Source organism: Microtus pennsylvanicus, chromosome 7 (assembly GCF_037038515.1).
Source record: "Microtus pennsylvanicus isolate mMicPen1 chromosome 7, mMicPen1.hap1, whole genome shotgun sequence".
Taxonomy (NCBI): Eukaryota; Metazoa; Chordata; class Mammalia; order Rodentia; family Cricetidae; genus Microtus; species Microtus pennsylvanicus.
The window spans coordinates 112,495,594-112,521,248 of record NC_134585.1 but is presented as its reverse complement, the minus strand read 5'-3'; the positions used below and the strand labels follow the sequence as shown (position 1 = coordinate 112,521,248).

At 47.7% G+C, this 25,655-nt stretch overlaps 1 protein-coding gene across 1 annotated transcript in view; it reads left to right on the top strand.

Moving 5' to 3' along the window:
* Positions 1-22,357, top strand: part of Casq2 (calsequestrin 2) — a 59,139-nt gene extending 36,782 nt beyond the window's left edge. Inside the window, exons 6-11 of the mRNA XM_075981776.1 lie at positions 1,635-1,765; positions 2,962-3,007; positions 9,545-9,599; positions 18,007-18,107; positions 20,017-20,091; positions 21,041-22,357. Coding sequence (XP_075837891.1) covers positions 1,635-1,765; positions 2,962-3,007; positions 9,545-9,599; positions 18,007-18,107; positions 20,017-20,091; positions 21,041-21,280 — 648 coding nt within the window. The 3' untranslated portion in view covers positions 21,281-22,357. The remainder of the gene's footprint in view (positions 1-1,634; positions 1,766-2,961; positions 3,008-9,544; positions 9,600-18,006; positions 18,108-20,016; positions 20,092-21,040) is intronic.
* Positions 22,358-25,655: the final 3,298 nt, after the last annotated feature.

The following is a 25,655-nucleotide window of genomic DNA, read 5'->3' as shown; positions in this document are numbered from 1 at the left end:
GCCACGTACAGGACAGTATTGCAGATTTTTTCAAAGTAATCATTTCTCATCGGCCAGAAACCTGGCTCTTAGAACATGAGTGAGCTAGTGAACCTGGAGAGCAGGACCTGGCATTTTCAAGTTTGTTGTACCGTAGGTAGGTGTGCAAAGGATTATGTCAATACAGGCCCTGCTCATTTACACTGTACCCACCCAAGGGGAGGCGATCAGGTGTAAGGAAAACTCTCTCCTGCTTTCTGACTCACCCCGCCCCATGTGTGTGTGCTGGGGACAGAACCTCACGCATGCTAGACAGAGTTCTGTACCCCTGAACTTCATCCTCAGCCCACTCTTTATCTTGAGACAAGATCTTCACAAGTGAGACCAGCCTCGAACTCACTCTAGTTTAATCTGATGTTGAATTTGTGATTCCCCTGCCTCAGCCTCCCTAGGGCTGGGGTTATGGGCTTACACCAAGGCCCAGCCTGACTGTAGCTCTTCCTGTGTGTGGCCTGTTGGCTTCAACCCTGCGTAGGATGTCGGAATTAAAGCTTGTCTTTTGGAATGAAGCGACCTAGAATTAATAGCAAGTGATGATACTTATGGACAGAAGTGTTTCCACAGAATAGACCTCTTTGTGTAAGAGCTTGTGTAACACCCACCCTTCCCCCAGTAGTCCTAATCCCTGGGTTACTGGGTCACTGCGCTCTGGTTACCACCACAAGGTGTCAGCTCCTAGGCAGTGGTGTGAAGTTTAAAAGGAGCCACTGTTCTATCCTGTGCTTTCTTGGACCATGGCTCAGAGCTGGAGAATGGCATTTGGCTTCCTATTGAGCCTTGCACATTCCAGGCCTCTCAAAGCGTGTCGCAATGAGAGGTCCTGAGCTCAGCAACTTTGCAGGCAAACACAGCAACCATTCTACCCTGACAAAGCACTGGTGTGTGGCCCCTTTAACAAGAGAGAGAAAAAAAAAATCTGTCAGGCTTCGGGCGCTTTCTTTGAGCTTAGTTATAGGGTGAGCCACTCATTCTGGCTTCCTGGGAACAATCTGCACTTTAGCACTGAAAGTTCTAGGTCCCAGGGAGCCTTTCCCTCCTAGGCAAAGGAGAGCAGCTAGTTGTCTTATGGCTGGGCAGTTCCCAGTGCCCAACAAAACACCTACCAAGCTTGGGACAAAGACTGGGCCCTCGTAAGTCCCGTGCTTTGGCTCAACTAGTAATTCGAGTTTATGAGCGGATCAAGGACAGGTGAATGGCCTGGCTTTTGATTCTGTGAACCTGTGTACGATAATGGTTTCCATCAATTGCCTTTTCCATCCAAATTATTTCAGTTAAAGCCACCCTGCGAGCAGGCTCGCTCCTCCGGCCCTGGCAAACTCAGCAGAGGGAAGATAACCACACACTTGCGTTCCCCGCCTTGGTCAATTCATGCTTCTTCTCCAGTTCTTTTCTATTGAGTCTGCTTTGATGGCAGATTAAACCCAGCCCAGACTACAAGCAATAGAGTCTCTGCTACTCCAACATTTAAGTTAAAATTGCCCCTGAGCGCTCATGCTGTTTACCAGAGAAGATAAGCACCCTCTCTTGGGTAGATAGCCCCCTGCTCCTCTAGGCCAGCATTCAGTGAGCGATTGTATGATTTCTGCCTCTTACAGGTGGCAAAGAAGCTGTCCTTGAAGATGAATGAAGTCGGCTTCTACGAGCCGTTCATGGATGAGCCCATTGTCATCCCTAACAAACCTTACACCGAAGAGGAGATTGTGGAGTTTGTGACAGAGCATCAAAGGTACATGTGGAGGTCGGGATGAGTCTGGGTAACGGCCAAGAGTCCAGAGCCACTGAGAGCAATAGCGTAGAAGAAGATACCCAACAGAGCAGAACTGGCCACTGTGGCTTTGGCATTCATTGACCAATATCAAGGATGTTACCACTTCTGAATAAGGCTCTACATTTGCAGGTAGGGTTAGACTACATCCTTCTAGACTACTCAAGCCAGAGTAAGACAGGAACAAAACTCCACAGTTATAATGGCAACTCCTATGTGTGGAGCAACATTCCTGGTGCTTTATGGGAGGAACTTTGGCCACTCTCCAACCTTCGAGTTGTTATTCTCCCAACGTCTCAGACAGCAGGTAGGACTGAGTGATTAAGTAATAATATAGCCAGGGCCAATTCTACAGGCAGCTCCTGGGATAGGAATGTTTGCTGGGACTCAGAGCATCTCTAGCAGAGATCCACAAAAATTTTTCACTAAAGAACCACATAGTAAATATTTACACAGTTCTGGGGTCAAACGGCCTCTGTCGCAGCTGTTCAGCTCTGGGCTTGGAGCAGAGAAGACACCCTCGCTCACGCGTAAACAAATGGGTGTGGCAGTGTCCCGGGCAGGGTCTCGTCACACAAACAAGAGGCCTTGGTCTGGTCTGGCCCACCATCTGGAGTCCTCTGCCTCTGGAGCCACCTGGGAACACAGGCCACGGTAGTGCGTCCGCGGTCTCACCTTTCCTTCCTCCCTGACACGAACAAACGTGCTCACCGAACCTGAAGCGCCATGACCCCGACACCTAAACAGACCCTAAGGAAAGACAGCACTGGGTAAACATGATGTCTATTGTTGAGGTTTTTAATGGATGACCCTAATGTTTAAAATTGGCATTCTGCATAGGAATAATTGTTGTGTGTCCCATTTTCTTGTTCAGGATTGACTCTGGGTTCTCGGGAGCAGTCCCTTTCTTTGAGGAGGGGACAGTGGGAAGGAGCTGCTCCCTCTGACCCATCCCCATGTACTTGGTGTGCCTTGGATCTAACAAGTCTGACTAGGCTGAGTGGGCTGGGCTTAGTTCTTTCCTGACAGGGCAGGTGGGAAAGCTCTGCTTCCTTGGGGCAGAGGTGAATTTAGGAACCAGCGTCTAATTTGCGCGGAGCTGAGATTCAGTGTCTCCTGTGGTGATCCCTACTCAAGGAAACTCCTCTCTTTTGCAGACCCACCCTGCGTCGCTTGCGCCCGGAGGACATGTTTGAAACCTGGGTAAGGAAATGGCAAAACCCTGTGGTATGTGTCCCTCAAGAAGGCTATCCTCTGAGTACCAAGTCTTACTGACCGGGTTGAGCATCTAGAGAGTGAAGTATTGGGAACATGGATGGCCTCATGCTCATGTAAAGCCCATGTTCATGGATCCAGTATAATCCTCCTGGGTACTAGTCTCTAGGTAATATTGCTCAAATTTATCTCCCTTAGAGGTTGGCTTCCATGCAGATGCCACCAGCTGGGTTGGGCGGCACAGTAGAAGAAGCCCAGTCTACAAAGTCGTAGAGACCTGGATTCAAGTCCAGTATCTGCCACTGAGTATTCTTGTATCTATAGCATGTCCCGTGGTCTTTCTGACTTTTGTTTCCCCAGTTAAAATGGGGACTTTGGCGGGGATGAGTGAGATGGAGTGTTCGGGGCTTGGCAGGTGCTTGGTTAATGACAGCTATAGACACTAGAGAGAGACACTAGAAGCTGGGGATGGCAGCTCCTCCTCTTGGTCTGTGTCATAGACTTTGGGTGGCTCCAACAGTATCATCGACAGGCATTGGGGGTGCACCACCCCAGCTTCACTAGAAGTCTATGGACAGAAAACAACCAGAGTCTGGGGGTGTTTTCTAGGCCATTGCTGGTGTCTCACTTAAAGATGTGGGACAAATACCACTTTAGCCCATTTTACATAGGGAAAAACTATGATCAACCAAAGTTAACTACTCAAGGACACAGAACTAATAAGCATTAGTTCTTGGGATGCAAGGCTATCTGAACCCAAATCTCATGTTTTCTCCATATCCCTCCCTAAAGTGGCCATGTCCCCACAGGCTACCTCTGTGGTGTTGGGCATTAAAATGAAAACATTTATTTACTTAAAATTTAAACTCATAGTTGGGCGCCATGGTTGCACAGGGAGGAACTCACACATCCAGCATTGGACTTGCTTCTGTTTCTGAAAGCACAGCACACATTCAGGGAACTCATCTTTCAAGGGCTTGTTACTGAGTGTAAAGGGATGGCAAACGCCTATAACGCTGTTCAGACTTCTGACATTCCAACACAATGTCATCTAGAAAGATCAGCCCCCAGAACCACATGATCAAATTTAAAAATTCGAAAGTAAAACAAAACCAAAAAAGCAAAACAACACCCCACAAATAAATCTCATAATGGTTTCAGAAAGCTTATGGTTTTGTCTCGGACCTCATTCATTTGGTCTGACCTGTGGGCTGTAAATTGGACAAGCAAGCATTTCTTTTAAAAACTCTTTTCACTTTCAAATCATTTCAGATTTATAAAATAATATGAAAAATCTATTTCACCCAGAGTCCTCAAAGGTTGATATTTTACCCCCTTGTTTTTTTTCTCTCTCTTCTCATATATAAGAATATGCTCATAAGCAAATACATATATGTAAGTATATTTCTGTGCTCTTTGAGAGTTCTGTAGCTGACATAAAAATCCCAAAATATTTTAAGTGCTTTTCTCTCATGGTCATAGTGATAAGAATCCAGAAAGCATTCAACAACAGCCTGGTCTACAAAATGAGTTCCAGGACAGCTAGTACTGTTACACAGAGAAACCCTGTCTCTAAAAACAAAACGAAGCAATCCAGAAATCAATATTCAACATTACTCACATTGGCCAGGAGTCCCACTAGTATCTTTTATTGCAAGAGAAAGCCCCCTTTTTTTTTTACACTGGCCCAGCATCTAATGTAGATTCTGACACTTGCACTTGGGTATTAGATTTCTTCATTGCCCTTGACCCTAGAACAGGTTCTCAGGCTTTCTTCCAGAACCTGAAACGCCATTTTAAACTGAGACCACATATTGCTTTTCCTTGTCTGTGGTGTCTTCGGTCCTTCTTTTCTTTATCCTGAGGTCATTCATGATTGTCAAGTCTCTGGGGAGAAAGAGAACACAGCTGCAGAAACATCCCCACTCCCAGACTCTGCTCAAGACTAGGATTTCCAAGCCTGTGTCCCCTCCCTGCCCCTGAGCCTATGAGCTTCTGAAATCCTCCCCTCACCACACAGACAAATATTTTATCACCTTGAGGGAGGTGGTAAAGGTGGGAAGGATGTGTCTGCCTGCCTCCGCTGCCACTACCTCTTTTTACTTTTTTTGTTTTTCACTGAGTAAGTTGAATCAAAACAAAGAAGAAGAGAGCAAGAGCGGTTTGTTCCTTTCCAACACTGCCTTCTGTACTGGTCACATGATCTGGCCAGCCCTCATTCAAGTCCCCAAATGAGGGAAAGAGTAGCACAGGTTCTCCTAGACGTCTTCACAGTTTTAAAAAGGAAAAGCAGCCACCAGTTGGTCAGAAGGACTGGTGAGAAGTCAGGTCCATGCCTCTCCCAGCCCCTGTGCCCACGCTGGGGGGCACCGCTCCAAAGAGCAGTATCTAGATGGACCACTTATCCACAGCAAGTTAAACTACAGGTGTTGTCGATAGGGACTAGTTTGCGACTTACAAGCCTTCTCTTAAATCCATTCTCTCTGACCTTACAAAACAGTTGCACAGGACAGGGGAGTGAGCCGGCCTCACTCAGTTTACCCTTAGCTCTCTGCAGTCCTGCAGGTTTTCAAGACAGCAGCCCACAAAAAGCCATACCTGCCTTAGCACTGAAGAAAATGCTGGCTAGTGGCATTTGCTGTGTGGAAATCTGAGGGGAACCCATAGTTTCTACGGTTCAGAGAACTTGGAGGCAAGGGAGCCTATGGAAACCTGGTGCTGGCTCACCGTTCTTCTGAGACTGCGTGTCAATAGCCAGAGTCCTTGCCAACTGCCCACAGCGGATAAGGGCCAGCGACTTATCTAAAAACATTACTTTAATTTTATTTATTTTGTATGTGTGTGGGGTGCATGTGTGCCATGGTACCAATGTCTGATGACATAGAGGCCCAATGACAACCTGTAGCAGTTGGTTTTCCTGTCTTCCACCATGTAGGTCCCAATGAATTCGTCACCTATTTAGTGGCAAGTGCCTTTACCTAGCTAGGGAGTTATCTCCTCTGTCCCAGTAATCTCTTCTGAAAGATGCTTTTCAATCTTGCAACGCAGAATACTTTCCAAGATAGGACTAAAGAGCCTTCGATTAGCCCCAAGGTGTTGCCACTGCCTTAGGGAGCTATGCCTTGTTTTCTTTAAGTCTGTTCATTCTGAGAAAGTTCCATAGAGGTGAAGGAAATAGGACAAAATATGGAGGTGGTAACATAGCTGCCAACGTAGATAACACTCGTTTCTTCTTGGCAGGGCTAGGTTCTCTAACATTTTTCCCCCCGGAAGGAGAGTTTTACACACAAGGCTCTTTCTTGAACTGGTGGACGGTGCATTGCATTGTTACTCTGTGTTAACAAGAGTGTTATTCAAGCAAATGCTGCTCACCCAGAGTTAATGTTGAGGGTTATGTAGGAGAAATAGCCTCAAAATTTAACGCCTCAGGGAAGGGGAAGTGCCTTAGCTAGTTAAGGTAGTTGCTACGCACGGCCGGGGAACCTGGGTTCAACCCCCAAGAACCCACATGAAAGTGGAAGGAGAGACCTGACTCCACACAGTTGTCTGACCTCCACACGCCTGCTGTGGCACGCTCCCTTCCCCATCGCATGCTCGCACAATAATAATAATAATAATACACCATCATAGTCATAAATAAGATAATAACAATAATAGTAATTTCAACATCCACAACCCCAAGCCAGGACATTCATTGTAAGGCAGGAGCAGACAAAAAGCTGAGGGACCTACAGAAGGGCGTTGACTAGTGGTTCCACACCCCTCCTCCTTAGGGTCTGTGGCATGGCCACCAAGTGCACAGGCTGTGTTTAACCTCTCTAAACACGTTCATCGCATGCAGCAGCAATGAGCTTCTTCAGAGAAACTGCACTGTCTTTCGCTGTTGGTTTCATGGTCTATATTTGTAGCTCACCCAAATTCATGTTTTGAAAACGTGATGTCACATGTGGGTGGGGCCTTTGGAAAGGTGACAGGCTGCCATGACTGAGCCTTCATAGTTGGAATTGCTGTTTTGAATGAAGCCCCAGCCAGGAGATGGTGGCACACTTGGGAGGCAGAGGCAGGTGGATTTCTGTGAGGTCGAGGCCAGAGCAGAATCCAAAGCTACAGAGAAACCCTGTCTTGAAGAACGAAGAAGAAGAAGGAGAAGGAGAAGGAGAAGGAGAAGGAGAAGGAGAAGGAGAAGGAGAAGAAGAAGAAGAAGAAGAAGAAGAAGAAGAAGAAGAAGAAGAAGAAGAAGAAGAAGAAGAAGCAGCCCTAATTTGGCCTTGGTGAATCATGTGCGTACTCCCAGAAGGAGGCTAGTAAGTCTGAAGACAGCCTGGGCTACATAGTGAATTCAGCTGGGGCTACATAGGGAGTTGCTATCTTAAAAAAGAAAAGAAAAAAAAAAGAAAGGAGGAGGGGGGCCAAAGACCAGAGACTAAGCAAGCCCTTATCTGACACTGAATTTGTTGTTGAGGGCACCTTGGACTTCCCACCCCCAGAACGGTGAGAAATAAGTCCCTGATTCCTGTTGTTGATAAGCTATCAGCTTATGACCCTTCATTATGGTGGACAGGGTGGACCAGCACAGAGGGTCTCTGGGTTAGACAGAACTAATCAGTCCCGCTTAGGTAACCACTATCTCTGCGGCTTTAGATTCCTTAAGTGATTCTTAAGTACTGAACAGGAATATGATGTGCATTTGACTCACGGTTTGCACGTGAATTCTTGCTCCACGAGTTTATTGAGGAAAATTCTCAGCATCTAGCATGGCCTCCCCGTCTCTCTACAGGTGCTCGATACAGGATCATGCCCCGAATGCCTGAGCTGCCCTGTCCCTCTGATAGTGTTCTATCCAGAGCCCGTCTCCGCTAACGATAGTGACAGGCCCGCCTGGAGCAGCCTGTCAGAAAATGAATATGGATTCTTAATTCTAAAACCAATTTCCAAGTGCATTCTAGAAGGGGAGGCAGAAATGAAGCCTGCTTCACAGAGTTACGGGTGCTCAGTTCCAACTGATGGCAGATGACAGGGACACGGGGCCGCCTAATGAGACCTGACCGGGGGAGTCTGTCTGGCGATCATAGCAAACGGACGTGATCGTCAAACGGTGGTGAACGTCAGAGTCTCCTTCTGGTTGCTGTCGGGTTTCCCTAATAACCTGGTGCACACACATATATATCTGTAACATTCAATTCCCCAGAGAACCCGGCCGACGCCGACCCCACTCTCTTGTTTTTAATAATAATATTTTCTATTTAATCTATCTTAGATTTTTTTGGAGGTTTTGTTCATGCCAAACTCAAAGGGGAAAAATTAGCATTTAGATAGGATTGCAGCAGCATTAGAAGCAATCGAAATGGAAAACGGAGGTGGGGGAGGTTGAGTCCCCTACCCCCATAGGACGACTCTGATATGACACAAGGGTTCCCAGTGAATCTCTCTCTCCTGGCAACTGTCATCAGTATACATTGGACTTTTTTTCTCCATCTCGTAGCATGGAGTCTCCAGAGGGTCACATTTGTTATACAAGAGTCTCCTCCAAACCCTCACTCTTCCTTCTCCAGTAAATAATCAACACGAAGGTGGGACAGGCAGGTAGTCTTCCTGTCCCAAACGTGCATCTGTGAAATGCTCTTTGCTATCTGACATGTCCTCAGGTTTACTTCCCTTGCTCTGGCTCCCCCTCCCCAGGAACACCCTAAAACCACCATAGTCCCAAATTCCAAATTCTCCCACATTTATAGAAATGTTCCTGCCAGGGGTGGGAAGATGGCTCAGTGGTTAAGACCATTTGCTGTTCTTGCAGAAGACCTGAGTTCGGTTCCCAGCCCCTACATTCAGCTTATCCCTTACAGCTGCCTATACCTCTAACTTCAGGGGATCTAACACCCTCTTCTGGCCTCCTTCAGACCATGCACTCACGTAGTGGCATCCCTGAATTGCTCCAGGGGCTCTGCTTCTCCCCTTTTCTTGTGTGGGCACCAGAGACCCAAATCCTAGTTGAGTTGATGGTTCTTTACTGCTCAAGGTGGGGGTTCAGGATCCACCAGTCATGCTCAGGAGTCCCTGTAATTGGGTCCATCCCCAATGATATCTCCTGGGGGGGGGGGGCGCTTAGAACTGTCAAGTTCGCAGAACTGTCTTGAAACTGTTAGATTGGCTAGAGCCATTTCCAGAGTTTTTGTTGCTCCGGAGTCTCTGATAAGCCAGACTGACACGCTTTCCAATTTCCCGCTGCTGCTGCTCTCTGGACTCGCCAGACCACAGGCGTGAGAACTATTTACTTCTGACTCTTGTGTGTGTTGTCCTGTCTTAGAAACCCACTGATCCGAGTCCCTTATCAAAGTTCCATGTGTCCTGCCAGTCACCCATCAGTCCCTGCTTCCTTTGCGTGTGCCTGTCTTGCCCCTTTGCACCTCAGTGTCCATTTCCATCCCCTGCCCCCTATTCCATGCAGGCTCCATGTTGTTGTCCCTGACACACTCGTTTATATTTCTCTTCTCTTGAGATTAACCTTTGATTATTTTCCTCTTTCAGGAAGATGACTTGAACGGGATCCACATCGTGGCCTTTGCAGAGAGGAGTGACCCAGGTAGGATACCTAGCCAGCCCCCATTCCCACCCTCACCAATCTGTTTAGCCATTGGCAGGAACCGGCTTCTAAGCCCTCTCAGTATCAGTTCAACAGCAAGAAATTGACCCCCTCTAGTGGTCATCTGGTCGGTATGAGTGAGTCTTCAGCAGCAAATTCAGCCAAGGGGACAGAACTGCAAAGACTGTCAGCCACACAGCTGGGCAGTAATCCCAGCTTTGGGGAGGAGATAGGAGCGTCGGCAGTTCAAGGTCAGCGTAGGCAACTTGTGTTGATTGTGTGCAGCTACTCAGAATAGGAATGAACCCACAAGGAGAGCACTAAAACTTCCTAGCCTTACAGGGTGTGTGTGTGTGTGTGTGTGTGTGTGTGTGTGTGTGTTTGTGTGTGTGTGTGTGTGTCTGTCAGTTTATGATCGAACCTATATAAACCAATCCAACCTTAACATACGTTGTCTTCCTCTGGAAAGCACCATGTGCATAGGAACGGTCTAGAAAAATCTGCCAAACAGAGAGGAAAGGTAGAGCAAACAATCCATTTTTAGAGTACAAGTCTCTCTACCACCGGAAGGGTAACTTGGCTATTCTTGCACTGTGGGCAACATTCCCTGGTTTCCATCTTATCAACACCAATGGAAAGAGAAGGGAGAGAACAGTGAATTTTTTAAGAGTCAAAATGCTAGTTCCCCAAAACAGTGATCCACAAGGCAGCCTCCCAAGGGGAGGTGGAGGAGCAGATAGGAGGAGCGTGTGGGGGAGGCCTGGAACAATCCAGAGGCAGTCATGGAAGTCAAGGCTAGTCATTTGGGATGCCTAGTAGCCAGGCTTTGGCCATAAAGAGTTGGAACAGGGTTTCCTGAACTTGACAGCAAAGGCCCCCTTGGGCTGGTTCAGTCAAGACCTTTAGAATCTGTGGTTTTATGGGCCTCTGCTCTGAGGCAAATCATGGTGGATCATCAAGTTTGGGACTAGTGCTCCAGAAAATGCGGAATTATATGTTTGCTAAGAACTTCCATTGCCATGGTGCATTGTTTAGAGGTTAGAACTGGGAAGTGCTAGCGTGCAAGAAGTCCAGGGCTCCGTCCACAGTGCTGCAAAAACTGCGGGTGGTGGTGCGGGCCTGTCATCTCAGTAGAAGTAGAAGGATCAGAAGTTGAAGACTATCCTCAGCATGTGTCAAATTCAAGACTAGCCTGGACTCCATGAAACCCTGCCTCAAATCTAACAAGCAAACAAACAAAACCCAAAACACCTTAAACCCAAAACTAGTTAGCCAACCAACATCAACAAAGCAGATCTTAGCTTCAGACGAAGATACAGAGACTCAGAGAAGTTCAACCCAGTCTAAGGGAACACAAGGGTGCTGGGAAGAAAGGACCTATTGGCTTACCTATCAGTGCAAGCCTGAGTCCTCAGTGGCTTGACAGGGCAAGTGCCCTGCAGATGTTTACGGAGCAAGTAGTTAGACCTTTCTTAATGATGTGATTCTGGAAATCAACGCAATGTACACCCTATAGCAGCCACTCTTTAAAGCTAGCTAGAGTGGGGATTTTATCCTCACAAGGCGGTGCAGGTCAGCACCATCTCATTCCAGCCCTTTACCAACAATACCCATTGACAGTCATTCCCATTACCGACCCTCTCCACAGGTGGTAACCACCAATTGCATACTGTCTGTCTAATTATCTGTTCTGGACATTCCATATGAATGAAGTCATCATCTGGCATCTTGTCTTTAGCATAGTGTGTGTGTGTGTGTGTGTGTGTGTGTGTGTGTGTGTGTATTCCCACTATATAGTATCTATCTTGACTATTTTTTTTTTAAGATTGAGTAATGTTCCATTGCATCAAAGCCAAGTTGTTTGAGAGCTAGTCTCTTAAGTATCCATTGCTAGGCTGAATTTCCCACCATAGACTTGCAGAGCTGAGAATCCTCCTCAAGTATTTCTTTTTGCTTTTTTTTTTCCTGTAGTGTCAGCTGCTTTTTTACAGATTCTGGCTACCCTCAGCCCCCAGGTTTACAGGCTATAATCAGACAGAATCGGATCCTTGGTGTTGCGTGATCAGAGTTGCTGCTGGCAGCTGCCTGCTGGCAAGACTCCAGGGGGCTTCCTTGCCACCCCACTGCCCCCTCCCAGGGTTGCAAGGAGGCCTGTCTGGCTGTCTGGAACAATAGAACAAAGAGGTCTCCCTGAACTGCAGAAACCTGTTTGACAGAGATTGCTGCCCTAATGAATCAAGCTTCTACAAGGACTTCCACCTCCTCCCTGTGCAAACACCCCTGGGCCCTGAAGCTCTACCTTCTCTCCAAATCCCAAGCCGGGGCTTGTCCCTGGGGAACAGAGCAACACTGGGAGGGGAGGTCAGGAACGTGATCTTTCAGAGGCAGGGGCTGCCTTGGCACTCAGGGTTCTAACCTGAACCGGGGTTCTAATCAAAGTCCTTGACTTTGGGGTCAGTCAGCATTTACCTGCTGGGCAGTGAGGTGCTGCTTGGGGCCCAAGGCTGGGTTGAGGTCCTGGAGGGTGCATGCCTGCAGCTGGTTACTCAGATTCCTATGGTCTGACTAACAGGTCGCTAGAAGGCTTATCTAACCAGACTGCACCCACTTTCTGAAAGAGGAAGGTGGTGGGTTCAGGATAGCAGTTGCTTCTTAGAGAAGGAATGTCTGCGTTGAGGAACCATGAGGAAACAGCCATGTTAATCCCGAGGCCACTCTGTGATACGTGTGTGCCGGTTATTATTATTATCCTGGTGTCAGGGGAGGAAGTGAGCTGTCAAATCTCACTGACTGGACCACATTGCCCAGGGTCTCTAAGTCCAGGCCAACCTTGCAGCCAGCCCTCGTGATGTCCAAATGCATCAGGAGTATGACAAAGGTGGCAATGATGGCCGTAACTGTCACAACAACCCAACGAGGAAAGTTGAATTGTTATTCTCCTTTTACAATTGAGGATGCAGAGGCCAAGGGAGGTTACCAGGCTGGGGAACAGTGGAATGAAGTGAGGGTTGTCTGGCTTCCCAGTCCACACCCTTAACCACAAGGCAGGCAGACTTCTGTGCCTCTCTCAGGCGGCATCTGACATCCAGGCGATCATTCGGAGTGCCTCCCTCCATCTCCACCCCTCTGCCTCCAACGTTTGAGCCACAGCAGAACAGAGACGCAGCCAGTTCAGTGCTGTGCACGAAATCACAGGGCTAGAGGTACGGCAGAAAAGTGAGTTTATCTTTATTGAGGGCTCCTCGTGGGTCCTCTTTTTGATAGCACTTCTCAACAGCAACCCAGCTGCTGGAGGCTGCAAGCTCGTGCGGTGTTGCTGCAGGGTGGTGGGGAAGGGGCCAGGGCTAGGAGATCAAAAGATCGTACCAAGGAAGTGAGACCCAAGCAGAGTCACTTGGCAGCATGAGGGTCCCGTGAATAACAAGGCATCCTCCTAGGGCCCACGAAAGTTCCTGAGGCAGACTGTGAACTTCCGGGGCAGCAGCAGCATTGGTCTCCTCAGTGTCCTGGCCCCCAAGAACTCTCCTTACAGCCAGAGTTTGTGTTCCCCTCAGCAGAAGGCTGAGCGCAGGAGGGTCTCCCTGGCAGGCATCCATGTCTGCTCTCTGGCCCTATATCATGACCTGGAGTCTTCACTTGCTGTGAGCTTCCCCGGCCTGGCTGGGAAGGATGATAGGATGTTCTCGCGCCCTCCATCCATGCCAGCGGCTCGTTGCACCTCACCCTCCTCTGCCCACATCTTTTCTTAAGCTGCTCAGAGCAGAGCTGCACGACAGGTTTGCAAAGGAAAGAGTCTTCCTCCTCGCTGCTCCCAGATGCGTCTGCATTGGGCTGACATCTTCTTTACAATATTTGATGAAAGGTTTGCTGAGAGCGGTTCTACATGAGTGAGCGCTGGATGGAAACCCTCTAAGGGCATTGGGAATATTCACACTAACAAGCTAGAAACACAAGGATGGCTGCCGTCTGCAAGCCCTGAGCAGATTTAGCAACAAGCCCTGGAAGGGGGCTTCAAGCCCTGCTGCCCCTGAAGTTTTCCTACCCTGGGGTTCTTGCAAAAATGGGTTAGAGACCAATTGTCTCAAATAGGGGCACTAAGTGCTTCTTGGAGCACTATAATTTAAATTTGATATATCAACCTCACTATTTGATTATTGCTGGGTGCTGAATGCTACTTATACGCCCAGCAAGCACCAGCTCTGCAGATAGGAATGGTTACTCCATATTCTCCAGTATATAGAGGAGGGGCACAAGTACTGTGAAGTTAAACATCATCCCCAGCTCTCATGAATACTAAGTGGTAGAACTGGGACGATGACCCAGCAGTCCATCCCTCTATCTATCTCCATGTGTCTCTGAATTGTGAAAATGTATCGTTTGACTTTCTCCCCACCAATTCTGGGATCCAAAGAGCAAAAAATGGCAGGACCTGCTTCAAAGCCACGGGCCCCATGGCATCTTCTGAGTGGCTGTCTCACTGCAGTAGAAGTTCTTTGAAAAGGGGAGGGGGAGCGGGGGAGACTCCCAGCCTTGTGACCTCCTCACGGTCTTCGCACAAGACCCAAGTCTGGAGAATTCTGCTTTTGGAGAATTCCATACAACCAAGGACCCACTTGGCTCTGGGTCTGAAGCACATAGAAACTCAAAGGCATGCCTAAGAAAAAGAGAACATCCTTGAAGGCAGCCTCCACGCTGGGTGATATTCACCTCTGGCCTGCCTAGCTGCCCACTTCCACGTGGACAATGGCAGGAGGCCACTGTAGGGCCACAACTTTCCTAAGCCCAGGCAGAAACCCTTCGGTCCACAGCTGCCCAGCGTGTGGAGTCAGGAAGAGCATCCTCAGTCTCCATGGACTGAGCATAGCCAGCAGCCAGGAGGAGGCTGCGAGGAAGGGGCAGTCTGGGCAGCACCATAGGCCTGTTTGCTCCTGGGCCGTAGCTCAGTCTCAGACACAATCACATCTGCAAATGGGGCCTTTCTCTAGATGACTGTGAGTGACCTAGACCTGGTCCCCTAGGGCCTGGTGCAGGCCTGTTCCCACCAACCTCTGCCAGGGAAGCAGGAAAGGATAATGACTGGGTTCTCGTCACACAGGGATGCAATTCCCAGAGGCCAGTTGCTTGTCGTGGGAAACCTGGCTCCACACTCGTTCCCCAGCCCTCGGTCCTGAACTTCCAGACCTGCAGTCTGGGGGCTGGGAAGGGCCTGCTGTTCTCACAGCCTTCTTTATTTAGGCCATCCTGGAGACTCTGGGCTTACTTAAAGCATCACTGGGGTGACCCCACAGACAGGGCAGGCCTCAGGAGCACGCTCAGAAGCAGGACAGGAGCTTTGCTCCAATTTCTGTCAGAAGGGCAGAGGCAGCCCACCCCCACTTCCAGGAGAGAGGCCACACTGCATCTCCTCTCTCACCTGGCCTGTACCTTCCTGAGGACAAAGTTTCACATCCAGGGAAACTCAGGTACAGAAGTGAGGAAGGAAGATGGCAGCTCTGTGGTAGGAATACCGAGACCTCAGAGGGAGGAGGAATAGTAACTGGCTGTAGGTGTGTAGACTGAAGACCCGAGTTCGACTCCTGGCTCTGCTGTTTACTCATAGACGGCAGGGGCAAGCTGCCTCCTTCGAGCTCTCTGGAAAAATGAAGGTAGTAAAATCCTCCATGCAGCCTAGACGGGAAGATGAAATGCAAGGATCCTCAGGACCCAGTGAGTGCTCAGTGCAAATGCCCCTGAGAGGAAGGCTGAGTGGCAGGTGGCAGACTCTGCGTATAAAGAGCAACGACCGGTGTCGGTCAAGAAAGAAGCTAGTGTAGAAATAGAGATTTGTGCCTCTTAGGATCAAGAGCTCTGGGATCAGAAGGACCTACCCTGGAAATAAAAGGGAGAGACAGAGGATTCTGGCTGGGGCTCTTCACCAGCCTGGTTACTGGGGACTTTAGGTCTCCTTTTTAGGTGATTCCCTGGTGGCCTAGTCCTCCAGTGCCTATGCTAGACAATTTCAAGCCTAAGAGTCTATAGCTAGCCTTCTCCTATCTATCTACTTAGCACAGATTATGGTCTCTTCACTTTGAAAGGTAGCCTGTCACAGTCTAAGGCCTCTGAGCTAGGTCACTTATATAGGAAACAGTCATTTGATCCTTCCTGGCTCAGTTGCCTCCAGCTGTGTCCCAATCATGTGGGACTTGATGAAGCTTTGTGCCTTTAAAGTCAATTTTATTCATTTTGTTTGGGAAGAAATGGTTTTTGAGTTTTCCTTGCTCTCCCTATACATGAAGAATATTCTCTTTACACACACACACACACACACACACACACAAACAACCTTTCACAATCTTTAACATGGAAATAAAGCCACATCTATGAATTCGTTTGGTTAACACAGACTTGAATGTATTTTTTTTTCTTACAGAACCCAATTTTTTACTCAATCTTCCTTTTTCTTTCTATCGCTGAACCTGCTCTAGTTTAGAGACAGCAGGGGTGGCGTGATCTTGTATGTAATGTTCCTTTAATAAGATCTCAGCATTACATGAGCTTTTCCATGAGAACACAGCAGCATCTGTAGGTCATAGGCTGGGCCTTTTGCAACCTTGGCGTGGGAATCTCTGCTCTCCCTCCAGGAGACCCAGTCCACGTTTACTCAGCTTGAATGTGGTCTGTGTTGTGGGACCTCACCCTCTTTGTGATTTGTAAAACCTGTCCAGGTCCCCTTTCCCGTTTTCATTTCATCTTCCAGAGAACTGGCCATGTCACCTCAATTATTGCCCTTTTCTTCTCCAAGGTGTGCAGTCATAATTGCGGGATCTGGGGGGAATTCTCTCTTCTGGTCTATGCATTTGGATCCACAAATCCACAGACAACTCTTCCATGAATCCCTTTATTGTCCTCTGCTGAGACATGACCACATGCTCAGAAGAGGGGCCACAATGTACCCAGACGGCAGCAAGGACACTTGAGGCTGGAGGAGGGAAGCTTGGTTTTCTCGATGATGCCTACATGCAGGAGATAAGAACCACGCTTTTGCCATCCGCATCCTCCAAACAGCGAATACGTGGGCTCTAAAGCACAACCCCTATGTTTGTACAGAGGGTGTGAATCTCAGGCCACAAACTCAGCTATCACAGATATGTAACTTGATTGTTTAGAACCAAACCTAAGATGTCTCTTTTGAGCTGTATACTGCTGGTATACTGGTAGGAGCTGGTTCTACAACTGGTCCTCTAGCCCCACCCAGTCACTGCGGTACCCACACAGAGCTGGGTGGGGTCACCGTCACTTGTACACACTGGCATCTGTTGAGAAGTCTGTTGTCCTGTTGCCTCTGTGGTCCTTGTTCCAAGCAGGTCACCACCACTGGCCCTCTCCTCCCACCTGCAAGACAACGTCATCAGATTTGCCACCGTGATCTTATCTCTGCTAAGGTTCTGAGATGGACTGGCTGTTGGTGGCTCACGCAGGACTTTCTTGCTAAGTGCTAGGGGACTTGCTAAGAGCTTCCTTGAGTTTTTTTCATTTTCCTTAATATAACTGTTTAACAAAATATTAGTTCTCTTCTGAATTCCCTGAACTTCCAGAGAGTCTTCTGTGGACTTATGTGCACATATGATGTATGTTCCTCACATGTATACAAACACACACACACACACACACACACACACACACACACACACACACAGTGGTTTTTTGATCAGGAACCTGCCAGGTTCAGACCACTTGTCTCTGCTCTAGTTCTGTGTGGGGGTGTGTTCAGGATTTCCAGTATCACTTACTAAATGTTCTTGCAAAATTTTTGCTTATGGAAGAAAGAACTGTGTGCTGCAGGGCTCAGGCTCAAAGTGCGGAAGGCCTGCCCCTGCTTTTCCTATGATTCATCCCCTCTCTGGGGCAGAGAATATTGCTGACAGAGGACAGGGAGAGCTGGCGCTACCAGAGCTTGTGCCGGAGTGGGCTGTGGAGCAGAGGGAGGCCGACCCAGTTTGAAGGCGTTGGAAATTCCAGGCTGTTCCAGGGCCGTAGAGCAGATGTGGGGAACCCAGGGACGGCACATGCTTGGAACACAGAATTATTGGGGACAGGCAGAGAGCTTCCTCTGCTCTGGGACTGACCTTTGTCACTAAGGCCACTCAGTTTTCATCTCCTGGTGAACAAATGAAGGGAAATCTTCATTTAGAAAGGGGGCCACTTCCCTGTGACCTTTCAATTTCTCTGCTTAAAATTGCCCTGGCTTTCTCTGTATGAGCTCCTTTATGTCTGCGGCTCTTCATCTGACTCATTTTATAGACTTAGTCTGTAATTGAGGGCATGCACCAGATGGCCATGAAAGCCCTGTGGAAAAACCATGCTCTTGTACTCCACGTGAGGAGTGCTGCATGCACTGGGTGACTCAACTTTCTTGAACCCTATTCAGATGGCTATGAGTTCCTGGAGATCCTGAAACAGGTTGCCCGGGACAACACGGACAACCCTGACTTGAGCATCTTGTGGATTGACCCAGATGACTTCCCACTGGTGAGTGGCCCAGGCCAAGGCCTCATCCCTGGTGGCCTTCACCATCTGCATCTGTGCTTAGCACAAAGTCTTCAAGCGTGAGGGACAAACTGAAAGAGTAGAAGACATTTGAAGAAACCCAGAGGCCACTGCATATGGAGTGGGTGCATATGCTTTCAGGACAGCATTGACCTTGGCTTTATGGAATCATGGCAGTGGCCAGATTTATCAGTGTCCTCACTTCTGAGATGCCAAGAGGGGACTACTCTTGGAGAGGCCCATCCAGGGCAGCTGGGGGCATTCTTTCTTTAAGCAACAATATGGCCCTTTTGTATCGCCACCCACCTCTCCATGAGCCTCCAGAGACAACCTAAATTATTAGAGAATAGAGTCAGAAGTGAACACTTTGTAGAGCTAAGAACTTGATGAAGCAAAGGAACACGCTGTCTGAGGGCAGAGACCATGCCTGGCTTGCTTCTCGCAAGTTCTCTAAGACTCAGCATCATGCCTAGTACACGTGGAAGGCACAGTGACTTTACCACCCCAGTCTAACCTCTGTCAATGAGGAATAGCAAGAAAGCTCTAATAATTCTTAGTTTTGAACAAAGCATACAGAATTCATGCCACATAGGAACCCAGTGATAATAATAACGCAGGAAGCTATTCCTCTACTGTAATGAACATTCTCTACTGGCCAAGTTCAATGCTGCACCAAGAGCCAGGATCCCCAACACTACATGGGGTTGAACTTGAGTCTCTTCAAGAGCCTTCAAGACTACCACATAGGTACTAGATTACAGAGCTTTGTTTGCAAATGTCCTCATAGCTCACTCCCTAAACAGGCGTTGTTACAACCACTATCCCACTGAGAAAGGGCAACACCTGGATGCTAAACTAAACCTAGCAGATGTGGAATTCCCACTGAGACCCATATAAAAGTTTACCCATAGTAAAGTTAAAGCTTGGTCTATTGATAGCTTCTGGTATGGCTAACTGCTGGTAACTATACCAATTTGGTTATTTTCTGGCTATGAGTTGCATAGGCAATGACTGGTTATTAGACAGAAAACACTAACGTCAAATCCTACACACACAGGGGTTGGGTGAACCAAAGGCAGAGACTTCCATAACATTTGAGGTCTATGGCACAACTCTGGGTAAACATAAGAAAGCCATGGCCGTGTAAGCACACAGCATTGCTTTGCAGGTTTGTTTTCTGCTGGGTTATTTCCAGTTTACCCCGACTGTCTCAGTATGCAAACTTGTAGATGACCTGCCATTTTTTGGTCAGTTCTGCATCCATCTGGGTACTTGCAAAGCAATTTCCGGGCATTTCTAATTTCCAGATTCATAACACCAACTCCACGAAGGCCCCGCATTTACTAGGGAAGCCTCTGCCCCTGAACATCTCCATTTTCTTAGCTTCATGGTCTCCATTAACTCCACTAGCCTGCCCCAGCCAGAGATCTGTCCAGATGAAGCCCACACTGCACTGAAGAAACCTAGCTTGTGTTTGCATCTTATGCCAAATTAGAGCCTATCAATGTTTTCCCAGGCATCTCATGTGACAGGGAGGCACAAGATAAGGGCTTCTAAGAATGCAACATTTAAAGGGAGGTAGAGAGAAATGGCTCTTTCGTTACCCACAAACTACCAACAAGTTATAATTTGGGGGTTGGCCTCGGCCATCTTTGTGCTAGTCTCCCTGAGAGTTGTGGAAGCATTTATGGTCGGTGTTGTTACAGCTCGTGTTGTGGCATCTTTTGCTTAAGGCATAAAGTGCTTTAGAGATGGAGCTGGCCTTCAATTTCCTGAGTGTCCGCAATTGTTTCAAAGGCATTCAACCAATCACAACCCGGTTACTACAGCAGGCTGGCAGGTGAGTCCAGCCCTCTGCCCACTGTCTAACCTGGCCTTTTTGTTGCTGCAGCTTGTCGCTTACTGGGAGAAGACTTTCAAAATTGACTTGTTCAAGCCACAGATCGGGGTGGTGAATGTAACAGATGTGAGTATCCCCATCAAGACCTGATCAGGCGCTCTCAGCCACCCTGTTGGCTGTTATACAACCCCAACTATGAGATCATTCAGGAGTCTACAGCTGCAAGTAGAACTCTTGGGTCTTTCCCAAACTCTAGGAGCTTGCTGGTACAGCCCGAGCCTGGGCTCAAGCCAGTCCCAATCTTCTCGAGGAGTGTGTTTCCTTGCTTATGGAGCTAGTCCAACCTGACTCGTTGACCTTGAACTTTCCACCCAAGAACATCCTCTTGTATTCACCAAGCCAAAGAACAAGGCCTTCTTATACAGGCAACTCATGCCTGGAGCTACCATTGCCTAAGAGAGATGGAGAGGTTGATATCCAGAAACCCATGTTAGCAGTCACCCACTCAGTCAGGAGACCCCGATGACAGAAGTTTCAGCACGGATGAATTCAGGGTGGGAAGGGCTACTGAGCTGAACAGAGAGTGTGAGGAAATTTAGACTCAGTCCAGACATCTAATACACAACAAGACAGAAGCGGGGCAGATTCAACAATGTGAACAGTGGGGAGAAGGAGCCACAATAGAGGGCCCACTGCAGCCCAATGAACACAGCTCTTTTTGTGAATAGGGGCCAATTAACAAGGTCTCTTTGCTGCCGTGTGGTAAGTGTTCTCTCAATCTCTACATTTCTTGACTTTTGAAATTTGAAAGAAGATTGACTCATTCATTCATTCATTTATGTGTATGCACATTTACATTCTCTTGGGCAGTAGAACGCCCATTTCTTTTGCTGTTCTTGAAACAGAATACTGCACAGGAGTGTTCTGCAGTTTGGCATTTCCATTTGTCTATCTGAACATATCCCTGATAGGTGTGAGAGAGTTGGAGGCCTACCCAACAGAGCTCCTTAGAAAGTCCTGGTCTGTCTCAACCTCCACCCACTCACGCCTTGGTTCATTCCGTGTGTCACTGTAGGCTGACAGCGTCTGGATGGAGATCCCAGACGATGATGACCTGCCCACAGCCGAGGAGCTGGAAGACTGGATCGAGGATGTGCTTTCTGGAAAGATCAACACTGAAGATGATGACAACGAAGAGGAAGATGATGACGGCGATAACGACAATGATGACGATGACGACGACGATGATGATAATTCTGATGATGAGGATAACGATGACAGCGATGATGACGACGACGACGACGATGACGAATAGCTCCAGACCTGGGTGCATCTGAAGAGAACGACATCACAACTACCCCCTATCGTACAGACAACCCAAGGGGTCAGCAAGCAGTGGTGCCCACACCCAGCCGGTTCTTTTCCTTTCTCCAGCATCTTTTTCTAGTTGGTTCTTGGCAGAAGTGGTCAGTGAATGCCTTCCCAAACCCAGCAGTCCCACTCAGCAGGGGCAGGAAGGGGGGATTCCCATGCTGACTTCTTTTAAGCATTGGGGAACAAACAGCTCTTGTTCTTTGCTAGAACATTGGGGGGGTGGGTCATGGAATTCTGGGAGTCTGGGGATCATATCTCCTGACACCTCTACTCAAGTTTACTTACTGTCTTTGATTCTGGCAGTGACAGAACTGACAGCTTGCTATTAGTTCACAAGCAAAGAGAGAGGATTTCTAACCAGAGCCTAGGAAGGACACATGATTATTCAATTCAGTCCCCAAACCCAGAATCTCTCGGGGAATCCAAGCCTTTAGATGGCAATTAGAATCCTTGAAATGTGTGGGCATCACCATTATTTCTAGAATATTAGGATGCTGTGTGGGGGTCAGTTAGCTCTCTGAGCATCCCAACAGTTGGCAAGCCTCTTAAATTCACCAGCAGGGAGCGTAGGGAGAGGCTGAAGGTTGAAGGTTTTTCATTTTTCTGACGGAGACAGTTTGGGTCTCTGAAAGAGTTTGCAGGCTGCCTCCTGTGATCTGGGAACTGAATGCCCCTTCTCTGTCCCTGCTAGTGAGCTGTCCCATTCTGAGTTAGAATTGCTTTATCCAATGGTCAATTAACTCCCCATTCATCAGCACTCCGCAGCTGACCAGGGCAGCCTAATTAGAGTTCACGATGCCCTGAGGCAAAGAGGAAAAAAAAATCCCCAAGTGCCTTTTGAATTGTCTGAAAGTAACATTGTGCTCGGTAGTTTTCGTTGCTAAGTAAGTGTTCTAATTTATTTTCAAAATCTGTTAACGTGGAGAACACTCTGTGTGGCTTTGTTTCTGAAACTGGGGCAGTCCTTTTATGGAATGGTAATAAACCGACGGACATTAAACTTGTGTTTTGAAGAGATCGAGGCTGTCTTGATAATCCTACCCTGGCCTTTCAGAGTTGGTTTGCTTTTGCTGGGTTCCAGTTCTAGCCCTCTGCTCCTCTGTCTGCCCTTGCACAACCAGCACTTCACAGGGTCTCTCCGTTCACGTCTCCAGGCACCATCGTGTGTGGCATCATCAGCTACCACCTGTGTGTTCATGACCTCCACTAAGGGTCTCTAACCTTGGTCTCTGATCCACTGGCACGCAAGCTGAGGACTTCAACTCAACACAACAAAGCCTGAACCCACTCTCGTTCACACACACACCCCCCCAACACTGGTCCTTTTCATGAAGTCCCAGCTTCGATGAGTGCTTTTACTAGCTCTGTAATTGTGTAGGTGACTGAACGTGCTCCCATGCTATGGGGCACACCTGTGGTCACAGCACGTCTCATTCAAATGACAACACACTGCACAGCTGTGCTTCTACTAGATACAGGCTTTAAGAGACAAGCCATGTCCTTATCTCTGTATTCCAAGCACTTGGCGCTTTGCCTGTCACTAAGCAGATCCTATTTATTTAGTCAATGTGTGCGTAACTGGCCAGCCAAAGCAGCGGTCATTGCCTACCCGGTGTGTTGGGTAGCGTATCACGTGCCCCACACTGTAATAGGTAGCTTTTGTTGCCATAGCAAAATACTCGAGAGAAACAACCTAAAAGAAGGGATTTCACTTCAGCTCACGGTATTAGTATTAATCTTTAGTTTTAGTTCTGCTGTCTCCATTGCCTGGGGCTGGAGTTAAGGAAGAATTTCACGGTGGCAGCATTTATAGCAGAGGAAACTGCTGGCCACTCTGCATCAGAAACCCTAGAGAAAGAGGGAGGGACCAGGATTCCAAACTATTCTCTAGTGCCCCTCCCTCTGGTGACCTACTTTCCCACCTCCTAATAGTCCATGCACCTATGAACTCATCAATGGACTAAGACGGGTTAGTACCCTCGTGATCCAGTCACCTCTCAAAGCCCCACCTGTGAACCTTCAATCTTTGATGATATTCACATCTGTCTTACAACAGAAAGCCCCAGTCTGGGAGGTTTAAGCAACAAAAGTCTGCTTTCCCAGAGTTTAGTCCGATGTCAAGTTGCCAGCTGTGTTGGTTCCTGCTGAGGCCTCTTTTCCTGGCTTCTCATCTTGTTTGCACATGGAAGATAGAGAAGGATAGATAGATGATAGATAGATAGATAGATAGATAGATAGATAGATAGATAGATAGATAGATAGATAGATGATAGATAGATAGGAGTTCTGATTCTCTTCTAGAAGGACACCTATTTTATCAAACTAAGGTCTCACCAATATGATTTTATTTGACTTTGATTGTCACCTGAAAGGGCCTTGTCGTCAAATGCAGTTATATCAGAAGCCAACACTTCCTTAGGGTCTTGGGGGTGCCCAGTTCAGTCTAAAATGCAGGGCCTCAATATAATTTTCTCCCCTCACAAAACTAAGCAGGCTATGCTGTGTGTTCCACCCACCCAGGCCCAGTCACACTTCAAGCAAACTCTTGGGGAGGTGATTGTCCCAAGAAGTCTCTGACGCTGAACTCTGAAGTAGCCAAGGAGTGGGGGTCTGATGGGAACGCAGTCTGTTTCTCAGTCCAGCGCTGTTCTCAGAGACCTAGAAACATGTGAATCTGAAACTGTGCTCTGGTATTCCTGTTTTAGCATCCCTGGGAGCCAGTGCTTCTGCGTGGACAGTTCAGTGAGCAGCAGGAACCCTCTGAGCTGATACATATGGAGTGTTTTGTTCCATGACCAGAGCATGACATTGAGTGCTTTGCATATGTGACCGCAGCTAATCCTTAGAGCAGATTAGGAGATGCGTCTGGTTATTGTCCTTAATACAGAAAGACACAGAGGGCTCAAGGATTGCACAAACACTTTGAAGGGATGTAGATACAACTGTAGTTGCAACTTAAAAGGATTGACATTACGGATCAAAACACTGCATTCCTTTTCCCCCAGAGCGTGTCTGAAGAGACAGACTCACACGAATTTCCCGCAACTGATTTTATTGCTTGGATGAATCCATTCAACTTCCCATCCCGAGTTCATAATCAACTCAAATGACACTAGAAATGTGGGCTAATTAAAAACACAAGATCTGCTCTTCTGCTAAAAGAAAAGAGAAAGAGGAAGATTCAATGCAGAATCCGGAACAAAGAATCCTTTTCAGTCAAAGTCAATTAAATGCCATCTTAGACTTGAAAAGCGCTTGTCTTTTCTAGGAGAGATTGTGGCCTCTCCAGTCTTCATGTTTGTCATCCTGAGAGGAGTCAATGTCATGTCGTGTGCAGACATGTCATCTTGCTTTCATTGCATGGGTTCCTCACCTATAGGTCTGATAGCAACCTTAGGGGGAGAAACTTGTTAACTCATTTCTCCTCTGCCCAAGTTTGGGTAGGCAAGTAATAAATTTTGAGACAACATTGCAAGCATGATACTCATCGACTTTAATGGCGAGTACCTCTATTAAGAATATACAAAATAAACCTAGTGATGATTGAAGGGGAATCTTAACCAAAGAGCTTTGGCAGCATGGTATCGGTTGCCTGGATTGGCTTAGGAGAGTCACCTACTACAGAAACAGGACCGTACGATCCCCTTGGCTCCGTGAGGACATTTGAGGTGCACGATGATCTTTTCCCTCATGCAAGGGACACAGCCGCAGCCTGGGAACAAGCATGGAAGTGCCATGCTGTCTGGGGATGGAATGGCCACAGCCACCTCGCAGACCTAAATATTTGCAAGACGGATTAAGAGGAATCTTTAGAATCAATGCAATATTTTTACAATCTGAAATCTTTAGCGATAACTTCAAGTCTGTGGGATAACTCTGGGACTCCCATCGGCCCCTAACACTCCTAAATAATCATGTGTGATTGATTAGTTTGCCATCAGTGCTTTGGTGTTGAGTGTACTTTGTGCACTCACTCACTCACTCATTAAAAAGTCAGACTTTTTAAATAGACTCCTAACCTTCATTGCATGTAGATTAGGGAAGGTAAGAATGAGCAAGTAGCTGAACAGAGAAACAATAGAGGAAAAATGTTTGAAGTGCCCAGCTTCAGTTCTGAAAACGCATCTTCATATTTCCTGCAATATGAAATCTGAGACCACAGAAACACATTTGGACATGGACCCAGGCAGCAGAGCCCAAAGCCAACTATCATTTTGGATTATCCATGGCGACATGAGCCTGGGTAACGAGAGGATGTTCGCACACCATCCTGGCACTAACGGGAACGACATCCTGTCTGTGCCGTCTACCGCCAG